Source organism: Eriocheir sinensis, chromosome 49 (assembly GCF_024679095.1).
Source record: "Eriocheir sinensis breed Jianghai 21 chromosome 49, ASM2467909v1, whole genome shotgun sequence".
Lineage (NCBI taxonomy): Eukaryota > Metazoa > Arthropoda > Malacostraca > Decapoda > Varunidae > Eriocheir > Eriocheir sinensis.
The window spans coordinates 9,917,501-9,929,207 of NC_066557.1; the positions used below are offsets into that span (position 1 = coordinate 9,917,501).

General features: G+C 38.5%; 1 protein-coding gene across 1 annotated transcript in view; it reads left to right on the plus strand.

Annotated features, from left to right (window-relative positions):
• Nucleotides 1-4,488: 4,488 nt before the first annotated feature.
• The window catches only part of LOC126981860 (rhophilin-2-like), an 82,744-nt gene continuing 75,525 nt past the window's right edge, over nt 4,489-11,707 (plus strand). Inside the window, exon 1 of the mRNA XM_050833454.1 lies at nt 4,489-4,777. Within this exon, the coding sequence (XP_050689411.1) occupies nt 4,616-4,777 (162 nt within the window). The 5' untranslated portion in view covers nt 4,489-4,615. The remainder of the gene's footprint in view (nt 4,778-11,707) is intronic.

The window sequence follows — 11,707 nt, forward strand, 5'->3', positions numbered from 1 at the left end:
TGAAAGAAGGAAGTGGAAAGAAAAGGAGAGAAGGAAGGGAGAAATGAAAGAAAAAGGAGTAGGAAGGAAACAGAATGAACTGGATTAGAACCAAAGGAGGAAGAATGAAAGAAAAGAAAGGGACAGGAATAGACCAAAGAGGAGGAATGGGAAGGGAAGTGACTCCTAAACCTTGAGACTGAGTGCCAATAAGTCAAACTATACTCCATTGATTTTGTGAAGGCACTTGGGTGTTGCTCCCGTGGAACTAACCGTTAGCAGGCAAGCTTGGGTCACTCCACTTGGCAACATTGCAAAGTCCTGTGGGATTTAAAGTTGCATTTTATCCTCAAACAATGAATCCTACAAACTACATAGCTTTTTATACATAGAATTAAGTCTTCAGGGTAATTATAATTCATTTAGAAGTAGTTGGGAGTTAACAGTAAGTAACTTGTATAGAATAAGAGATTTCGCAATTTCACTTTCCGCGTTCTCTGGTCTTAGCCAACTGTGCCCAAAGTGCCCTCATGAAGCGTTTGTAGTCCAGCGAAGAGGTTGATAAGCGCAGCCCTGGGGGAGGACGGTGGAAGGTTACGTGTGTCAACCCTGGGAAGATGAGGAGAGTAACACAAGGCTCCAGGTGAAACTATGAATCAGGCCAACATATATATGATTAAAAGAACAAATTTGTAATGGTGATGAAAATAGGCAAAGTTGGGACATTCGTGGTAGTGTTGAAAGTTTTTGTAGTTGACTAAAATTAGTAAAGGTGATCGGAATAGAGAACGCAAAGACTGGAAATAGGAATGGTTCTGGAGATGGGAAGTCAAAGGCTGAAGTTAGCATGCAGTGAGAGAAAAGAGAGTATGTTTAAAATACGGACACTAGGAACACTTCTGAAAAAAATTGTAGAGTTAAGACTAAAATTAATGGTGTAAACCGTGTAATTATTGAATGTTTGATTGACAGATTGGTAATGGTTTAAATATTAGTGTGTGGGCGGGCGGCGGATGAGTGTTTCCACGGCTGTACTCACAATCTTTTTGACACGTGCAGACGAGAGATGATGGTCACTTAAGAATACAGTTTTGAATAATTTGTGAATGTCATATTTTTATCCCCCTCAAAATTCTTACTTTTAACTAAACACATAACTGTCTAATGAGTTAATTCTATTTATTATTAGTGTTATTATTATTATTTTTGTTTTCCCAACTTAGGTTATGAGGATATGGGGTAACATTATTATTATTATTATTATTATTATTTCTTATTTACAAACTTATCCTTTTTGTATAATGGTGAGTAATTGCTTAACACATAACTGACTAATGTTTTTATTCTGATTATTATTATTATTATTATTATTATTATTATTTCTACTGTAGTTGTAAGGATATGAGTTAACATTCTTATTATTTATCATTAACATACTATTATCATTATTTTCTCATATAACTTTTTCTCTCCTTATTCTTTTTTTATTATTATTACTTTTATTACAGTGGGTTACTTTCTGCAAGGATTCACGGTTCACAGACACAAGTGGATGAGCGGAACAAATGGGGAGGCTGCGGTGTTACTGGGAGCAGGATGTTGTACAGGTTAGGGGGGAGGAGACTGGGATGGAAGGAAGGGAGGATATAAGGAGAGAGAAAAAAATGAAGAGGAAGAAAGAAAGGAGGATGAGAGGAGGAAGGGGTGATAAAAATGGAGGAAACAGGAGGAGAGGAGACCGAGATAGGAAATGGAAGATAGGGAATAAGGGGAGAATAAAATAAAGAAGAGAGAAAGAGCAGGAAAGGATAGGAAGATAATGGGAGAAAGATGAGAGGAGAGATAGGAATAAGAAAGGAGAGAGGAAAGAAGAAAGAAAAGGAAGAAGAGTAGATAAAGATGATGGAAAGAAGGGGAAAAGTAAGGTGTAAGGAAACAAGAGAGGAAATGAATGGAAAAGAAAATAGGAAAATAAAAAGATGAGAAGGAAAATGAAGAAAAAGGGATAAAAGAACAAGATAGGATTAAATACAAGTTAGAAAAAAAGAAAAAAAAATAACAATAATATTACTAAGAACGGATCCCTCAATTTTAAAACCCCATTTTTATTTTTACGCTATTTTTTTATTTTTTCCTCCCTGATCTTTATTTCTTCCTTCCCTCCCTTGCTCCAGTGATCTGTTCCGACACAATACCTCCCTTCCTCTCCTCTCCCTTACCTCCTCCCTTTTCTATCCCTTTTTTTTATTCCTTCCTTCCTTCCTTTATTTCTCTCCTCTTTCTCTTTTTTGTGTGTGTTTCCTTCCTTTCTTTTATTTCCTTTCTTCTTCAACTCAATCCTTTTCAATACTCTTTTCAACCTCTTTTCACCCTCTCAACCTTTTTTTCAACCCTTTCAACCCATTTCCAATCTTTTCTACCTTATTCTTAACCCCTTTCAACATTTTACAATCTTTAACCTTTTTCAACATTTTTTCAACCTCTCAACCTCTTCAACTTTTTTTCCACTTCTTTCCAATCTTTTCTACTTCATTTCAACCTCTGCAACTTTTTTTCTACTTTCCAATCTTTTCTCCTTCATTCGTAACTTCGATTTCAACCTTCTTCCAACCTTTTGCTACCTCATTTTTAACCCCTTTCAACATTTTTTCAACCTCTCAACCTCTTCAACTTTTTTCCACTTCTTTCCAATCTTTTCTACTTCATTCGTAACCTCGATTTCAACCTTTTGCTACCTCATTTTTAACCCCTTTCAACATTTTTTCAACCTCTCAACGCCTCGCTTGGGGAGTGAAATTTGCGATTCACAGCGACATTTCAGGTGTGCGTGGGACGGGTTTACCTGGCGCGCGCAGTGTTGCCAGTCACCGAAAGTCAAGCACACCTGTAACCTTTAAAACTACCCTATAAATCAATACCGTAGACCTTGAAAAAACGTACCTGATACCATGTGCACTCAATCATTTTTATTTTCTCGCTCTACATGTATTAATAGTTGTATAATCACACTCTGTCCTGCCTGGGGGTTGGGATGGCATGTTCCTCCCTTCTCCCTTGTTGTTTACCTGCAACAATAAACTATCAATCAATCAATCTCTTTCCCCCTCTTCACTTATTACCGCTCCCATCCTCTATTTTTCTTGTCTTTTCTTCCTTTTTATTTTTATTTTTGTGTCTTTTGCTGTTTCCTCTCCTCTGTTCTCCCTTTTTTTATTCCTCCTCTTTTTCCCTCGTTTTCTTTTTCTTCCTCTAAACATTTTTTTCTTACTCTTTTACTCTTTTTTTTATTATTACAATATCTTACGTGTTTCTATTCTAACACTGATTGATAGTTTTTTGTTCCCATAGGCCTATTTACGCCTTAATTAAGTCCCTCGATCCTCTCTTCCTGGTTCTCTTTTCTCTTCTACAAATTAATAACATAAACCATAAAAAAACATCATAAAAACCACTCAATCTCCCTTTTCTTAATTTCTTTCTTATCCTCATTATTTTCCCCATTAGGTCGACATTTTGAGTGCGCAGTGCAATGGGAGGAAGGAAGCCTTAAAACCAACTTATAAATCAATAACGTAAGCGCAATAAGAAATAAACGTAATTAATACTACTCACAAAACCTCAAAGCTTATGTAATAGATAAATTTGAGGATTATTTCGACATTTGAGTGGAGTGGACACATAAATATAGCTGTGACGTGCAGAAGTACCGGTTTTTCACACCTAATCTTAGAACTAGCCTGTGAATCAGTAACGTAAATCCTAGAAAAAAACATTAATAATACCGTTCATGTTATCTCTAAGCCAAGGCGATTTTATAGTAGATAAATGTGAGTGGGTTCGACATTTTGCGAGTGCGTGAAGTTACCTGGAAGCGCAATGATGCCATATTTACACAGTTACCGAGAATCAAATACACATATAACCCAGAGAAAAACAACCTATGAATCAACAATGTAAACTCTAAGAAAGCGGAATCAACACCATACACAATATCCCAAAGCCAAAGCGATTTCAATGGAGATAACGGATAATCATTTAGATAAGAACCATCGTACACGCGCCAAGGCGACCAGCAATGCCAGATTGTCGTACTCAGGGCATCGCATTTTTCGTTTTCTGCTGACTCACGACCATTTCCGAAACAACACCAATAATTAACCACTTCAACGATAAATATAAATGAATCTAGTTATTGGAGGGGAAGAGACAGTATTTGGGTCGGAAATCGGCAAAAATTAGAGGCTGAGTACGAGAATCTGGCAACGTTGACCCAGTCTGGGGCTCAGCGGTGCCAGACTATCGTGCTCACCATCTTGTATTAACCGTTTTTTGACACTTGATCGATGCAAAGAGACATCAGTAATTGACCATTTCAACGAGAACTATAAATTAATGCCGTTATTGAGGTGGAGGGGACAGTATTTGTGTCGGAAATCGGAAAATTTGAGACTGAGTACGACAATCTGGCAACGTTGAGGTCCCAGTCCCAGACGAAACCAAAACACAAGGCAGTCTGACCTAAACCACAGTGAGGAGTAGTCACGTCGCTCCGTCCGCCCGTGACTCATCAGTGAAATACAAGTGCCATTCGTAAACACATAAGGAAGCCGAGGAAGCTTTTTACCTTTTAGCCGCGATGACGAGCGCCGTGGAGGAGCTGCAGGGGCGGCTCAAGACCACGCTGTTTGTGAGCATGCGGCGGAAGAAGGATAACAAGTTGGAGACGTGTAGCTTAGAGAGGAAAGTGGACAGGAAGAAAAGCGATGACAACTATTTCACCCTCAGACGACAGCGATGGGTGAGTACTGGGGCTGTTTTGTGTGTAATTGTTTTGTTTTGTTTTGTTTTTCAGGTTTTGTTTTGTTTTTGTTCCTTTTTCTGCCACTGCGCCTTCTACGGTATCCATTTTTTTTTTTTTTTAATTTCGTTCTCGTTTTGTTTTAACCATTTTTCGCACTGGGGAATGATTGTTTTTGTTTTCTTTATTTTCCAGGTTGTTTTGATATTGATGTTTTTTGTTATGGTTTGTTTTCATGGACGGATTCCGTGGTAGTTTTTTTTTTTAATCCTTCATTTTCTTCGTTTTTTTTTTGTCTATTTCACTCTCTTTAGGTTTTGTTTTCTTGTTTTGTTGTTTTTCAGGTTTTGTTTTGTTTTTGTTCCTTTTTTATTTATCTTTTTACTGCGCCTTCTACGGTAGACATTTTTTTATTTCGTCCTCGTCGTATTTTAACCATTTTTCGCTCACTGCTCATTGATTTTTATTGTTTTTCTTAGTTTTCAGGTTGTTTTGTTTTGTTTTGTTTTTGTTCCTTTTTTATTTATCTTTTTACTGCTCCTTCTCCGGTAGACATTTTTTTATTTCGTCCTCGTCGTATTTTAACCATTTTTCGCACACTGCTCATTGATTTTTATTGTTTTTCTTAGTTTTCAGGTTGTTTTGTCTTGTTTTGTTTTTGTCGTTTCTCTTTTCTGCCACTGCGCCTTCTACGGTAGACATTTTTTTTATTTCGTCCTCGTCGTATTTTAAACATTTTTCGCACACTGCTCATTGATTTTCATTGTTTTTCTTAGTTTTCAGGTTGTTTTGTTTTGTTTTTGTCGTTCCTCTTTTCTGCCACTGCGCCTTCTACGGTAACATTTTTTTTTTTTCGTTCTCGTTGTGTTTTAACCATTTTCGTGTTTTTTTCCAGATTTTTATTATTTTTATTATTCTTCTCTGCGCCTTCTCCATCAATTTTAGTCGATTTTGTTAGGGCTTATCTTAATTTTTATTGTTTTCCCGTGGTGCGCCTTCTTCGTTTTATTTATTTATTTGTCTTGTTTTAACGTTTTTCAGATTTTTATTACTTTTTATTAACCTCTGCGTCTTTTCGTGTTTTATTTTTAGTTTTCATCGTTGCCTTCGTTTTACAGCGCCGTAATTTCTATGGGGGTGGGGGGACTAGGGGTCCATAGCTCCCACTAATGTTTTATATATCGGCCTCAAAGTGCTTCTAAAAGTGCTTATTTGTCTTTCCCCACCTATGCATGCTCGCTTCTCTCGCCATCCCCCCCCCCCCACCACCACCACCACCACCATCTCATGAACCTATGATGCCCTCTAACCCCCATCCCCCCCAAAAGTGCCAAAATATCGGGCCTGCCTTTTATTCATCTTCGTGTTAACTAATCTTTTTTTTTTTTTCATTTCATCTCTATTCTTTTTATTTCTAAACTATTCTTATTTTAGGTCCTCTTCTGCGCCTTCTACGGTATTTTTTGTTGGTTGGTTTCTATGTATAACAGAAATGTGTGTGTGTGTGTGTGTTCGAGTCACGTTGCCTTTGTTTCAATTTCAATAAATAATCTAACATAACAAAGGAAAGGAAAGGAATGCAAAGGGAAGGGAAAATAAGGTAAGGGAAGTAAAGGAAAGGCATGGAACGAGAAGCGAAGGAAAAGGAATGGAAAGAGAAGGGAAATGGTGGGAAGGAAAGAAGGGCAAGCTAAGGAAGGGAAAGGGATGAAAGAGGAGGTAAGGGAAGAAAATACATGAGAGGGGAAGGAATGGGACAGGGAAGAAAATGAAAACGAAATGATGAGTATAAAAGAAATGGGAATATAACAATGAAAAGGAAAGGGAAAAGAAGGTAAGGGAAGTAAAGGAAAGGGATGGAACGAGAAGCGAAGGAAAGGGAATGGAAAGAGAAGGAAAAGGATGGGAAGGAAAGACAAGGAAAAGGGTGGGAAGGAAAAACAAGGAAAAAAGTGGGAAAGGAAAGACAGGGCAAGGAAGAAAAGAAAAAGGATGAAAAAAGGAGGAAAGGGAAAGAATGGAAAAGGACAGGAAAGAAAAGGAAGACGAAGTGATGAGGATGTAAGACAGAAAATGAAGGGTGGCAGGCAAGGGCAAAGGGTACGTAACATCAGATCCAAGGGTCCATAATTAGGCAACGATGATAGCGACGTGATTCACCTTGAACTATATCTCACACCTCGAAAAAAATGCCGCATATAAGAAACTAATCAGAGTGGGTCGCCGGGAATGACTACAATAAACTTAATAACATACTGATAACACTCTTTTTTACCTTTATTATTATTATTATTATTATTATTATTATTATTATTATTGTTGTTGTTATTTTGCATTTACCTTTTTTTCCGTTTTTTTTTCCCTCTGTTCATTCTTTATATCGTATTCTTATTCTTTTGTTGTTTTTATCTTCATTTTCCATTTATTTGTTTTGTTTTCTCATGTATTTTCTTTTTTGTTCATTATTTCTATTCATCCTTCGTTTATTCTTCTTTCCTTCTATTTTGATTTGTTGTGTTTCCAGTTTTGTATTTTTTTCCTACTTTCACATCTTTCATCTTCTTCTTCTTCTTCCATTTGCTTATATTGTTTTCTATATATTTCATCCTATAGTGCGCGCCAGCTATTTTGGCCCGTGAAGGAGGAGCTTCACGGGAAAGCCTAGGTCATTAAGCTCTTTCAAAACACACTTATATTATTTTAATTCAAACTGCAATGAGCTACACAGTGTACTGTTACTTATATATTTAGGGAAAACGTGACAACAGTGTTCAACAGTTGTGTTGTGACCTCACTGACTCCTCCTCTGGCCACTCCCTGTTCCTCGGCCCAGCCCGGCATTCCACTTCCATCCACCACAGAGGAAGCATGGCAGCTCATCCAAACCATCACTCGTCTCACTTACGTAGTCAGGCAAAGGACATTGTTTTCAACGTCCACGAGTATTTCCAGAAAGAGAAGGACTACGGAGGACCTACAGAGAACGTTTCCAAATCTGTTAAAATTAGGGACAGAGAGAGAGAGAGAGAGAGAGAGATGGGTGGGAGCTAGACCCTGTTGGAGGCGGAGCGACAGATATGTGGCAACGCTTTAAGAGCTTAATGACCTAGGCTTTCCCGTGAAGCTCCTCCTTCACGGGCCAAAATAGCTGGCGCGCACTATAGCTCCCACCCATCTCTCTCTCTCTCTCTCTCTCTCTCTCTGTCCCGAATTTTAACAGATTTTGTACTTCATGATAAAGATTTATCTCCCTCATAATTTACTTACAACAATATCGACTTCTTTTCCACACTACCCAAGAGGTAGAAGTCAAAGCGCGTTTTTTTTTAAGAGGTGTCCCCGGGAGGCCTATTCCTCTGCAAACATCTAAGACGAATCATCATCAGACGTTAGAGATATAATGAAAGAATCAACGAAGTGATCTATAACTATATCTCTGGCTGTATCATCATCTTTCTGGAAATACTCGTGGACTTTGAAAACAATGTCCTTTGCCTGACTACGTAAGTGAGACGAGTGATGGTTTGGATGAGCTGCCATGCTTCCTCTGTGGTGGATGGAAGTGGAATGCCGGGCTGGGCCGAGGGAACAGGGAGTGGCCAGAGGAGGAGTCAGTGAGGTCGTGACCCGACAACACTGTTGAACACTGTTGTCACGTTTTCTCCACCGTTTTATAATAACCTAAATATATAAGTAACAGTACACTGTGTAGCTCATTGCAGTTTGAATTAAAATAATATAAGTGTGTGTTTATATCTTTTGAAAAGTTTTTTTTTTTAAATGACGCACATTAATTAAAGCCAAATACGTTCACTTGACATTTGAGCATTTTTCACGGCCCTCCCTCTCACGGGCCAAATTAGCTGGCGCGCACTATAGTGTATTTATCCCTTTTCATCCTTCATATCTTTTCTTCTTCATCTTCTTTTCATTCTTCTTTACTTATTTTTTTATTTCCTTTCTTATATTTTTCCTCTGTTCATCCTTCTTATCATCTTTCTCCTCCTCCTTCTTCGTCATCTTCTTTACATCAATTCCTCTGTTGTAGTTTTTTGGGTGCGTATGTATTTAGGTCACTGTTACTCTGTGTGTGTGTGTGTGTGTGTGTGTGTGTGTGTGTGTGTGTGAGTAACGTAACGGACTAAAGTAATAATGATAACTTGCTTTGTTTTTACTATTTTTTTGTGCGTGGGAAATATTTTTTGTTGATGTCGTTTGAGCGTGACTTGTTTGTTTGTCTGTTTGTTCGCTTTTATTCTTTTATTTATGTTTGTGTTTTGTTTGTTTAGTTGTTTGCTTTCTTGTTTGTCTCATTTTTCTTTTTTATGGACCGTTGATCTCTTCGTGTGTGTGTGTGTGTGTGTGTGTGTGTGTGTGTGTGTGTGTGTGTACAGGTTAGTTTTCGCAAGCCATGCACGCACAATCACTGACGCAAACAACACACACACACACACACACACACACACACGCACACACACCTGGACATTATGCAAGACCTGAGCAACACAAAGCTTGATTAGGTTACAGATACACGAGAGAGAGAGAGAGAGAGAGAGAGAGAGAGAGAGAGAGAGAGAGAGAGAGAGAGAGAGAGAGAGAAGATTCAAACCAGTATCTGAAGTGTAAATATTTTCCTTTTTCTTCTTCTTTGTCATCATCTCCTCCTCCTCCTCCTCCTTCTTTTTCTTCCTTTTTTTCTTATTTTGCTTCTTCTGCTTCATGTTCTACTTATTATTATTCTCCTTCTTTCTCTTCATATTCCTTTTCTTCCTTCTATTGTTGCTACTACTACTACTACTACTACTACTACTACTACTACTACTAACAATACTGCAATCACCATCATCGTCATCATCTTCATTAACATTTAACAAAACCACAAAGACAACGAACTTCATTTCCCAGCGGATGTGTTCTTTTTTTTTCCTTCTTATTTCCTTGTCATTTTATGTTTTCGTTTTTTTTCCCTCGTTGGTTTAGTTTCGTGTTATTTTCTTTTTTGTGTGTGTGTCATATTCCCACATTCTTCATTACGTGACTGTGGCTGTGTGTGTGTGTGTGTGTGTGTGTGTGTGTGTGTGTGTGTGTGTGTGTGTGTGCGTGCAACATTAGTGTGTCTTATGTGGATATCCTTATGGTCCCTCTTATCAAACTAAGGATATGTGTGTGTACGTGTGTGTGTGTGTGTGTGTGTGTGTGTGTGTGTGTGTGTGTGTGTGTGTGTGTCTTTAATAGGTTAGTCATCAGGTGTTTGAATACTGCATCAGTGTCTATGTGTGTGTGTGTGTGTGTGTGTGTGTGTGTGTTTGCCACCTGGTTCTTTTCCTCGCTCAAGGTCACGGCGTCTGCTCTCTCTCTCTCTCTCTCTCTCTCTCTCTCTCTCTCTCTCTCTCTCATACCATGCTTTCCGGAAACTGGAGAAATTTTAATTCTGAGAGAGAGAGAGAGAGAGAGAGAGAGAGAGAGAGAGTGAGAGAGAGAGAGAGAGAGAGAGAGAGAGAGTACTTAAAAGTTTAAGTACATAAGAATCACTACAAGAACTCTTCATGTGTGTGTGTGTGTGTGTGTGTGTGTGTGTGTGTTTGTGTGTGTGTGTGTTTGTGTGTGTGTGTGTGTGTGTGTTTGGTCTGATCCTGTTAAGAGGGTGACTAAGTAGGGTGAGGAGGGAAGAGGGAGGGAAAGCAGGTAGAGGTGGAGGAGGAGGAGGAGGAGGAGGAAAGAGGAGTGAAAGAGGGTTGTTAGACCTGCATAAGCCGGATTAAGGAAGGAGGAGGAGGAGGAGGAGGAAGAAGAAGAAGACGTGGTTGAGTGAGAGGAGGAGGTGAAATACGAAGATGTGGTTGAGAAGAAGAGGAGGAGGAGGGGATGAAGATAAAGAGGGGAAATATGCGATAAGAAGGGTAAGATAAACATGGAGAAGAGGAGGAGGAGGAGATTGAAAAGTTAAGCATGAGGAGGAGGAGGAGAAAGAGGAAGAAGATGGTTACTGAAGGGTGAAGAGAGGAGGAGGAGGAGGAGGGCGATGAAAGGTAATGCAGGAAGATGAGGAGGAGGATGAAGAAGAAGAGGAGGAGGTAGTAATAGATGAAGTAAGAGATGAAAAGCTGAAAAGGAAGAGAAGGAGAGAAGACAGATATTGAATAAGGTAGAAAATATATGAAAACAAGAGGAGGAGGAGGAAGAAGAAGAGGAGGAGGAGGTAGTAATAGATGAAGTAAGAGATGAAAGGCTGGAAAGTAAGAGGAAGAGGAAGAAGGAAGGGAAGACAAATAATGGATAAAGAAGAAAATATATGAAAATCTAATGAAGACAAATATAAAAACAAAAGGAGGAGGATGATTATAAAAAGAAAACAAAACCTTAATGAATAAAACTAAAGAAAATTATAATGAAGAGGAAAAGGAAGAGAAAGACAGGCAAGAATTAAAAAAAAGAAGAAAGAAAAAGAAAAAAATGGAGGATGAGGCTGAATAGAAGGAAGAGGAAAAAATAAAAATGGAGGTGAATAAAAGGTCTAAAAAGTGCAGAAGGAAAATAAAATAAAGAGAGAAACAAAAAGAAGGAAGAGAAAGATTAGAAGAGATTGATCCGGGATAAGATAGAGCCTCCATTTTTTACCTGTGTGTGTGTGTGTGTGTGTGTGTGTGTGTGTGTGTGTGTGTCCGTCTCCGTGTCTGTCTGTGCGAAGCCTTAGTAGTGTAAGCAAGTCAGTGTACTTTATTGAGGTAGGAAGTAAAGTATTCTGTAAGTAGATTAGGTAAGTAGGTGGACAGGTAACTAGGGTGCATGGTAGACGGGTAAGTAGATACACAGACTGATGAAAAGAAGGATAAAATGTAGAGGAGAGGTATGTAGATTTATATTATGCAACTAGGGGTCTAAAATGGAAAATGCTGAAAAGTAAAGATGGCGCCACTATAAACACTTGTC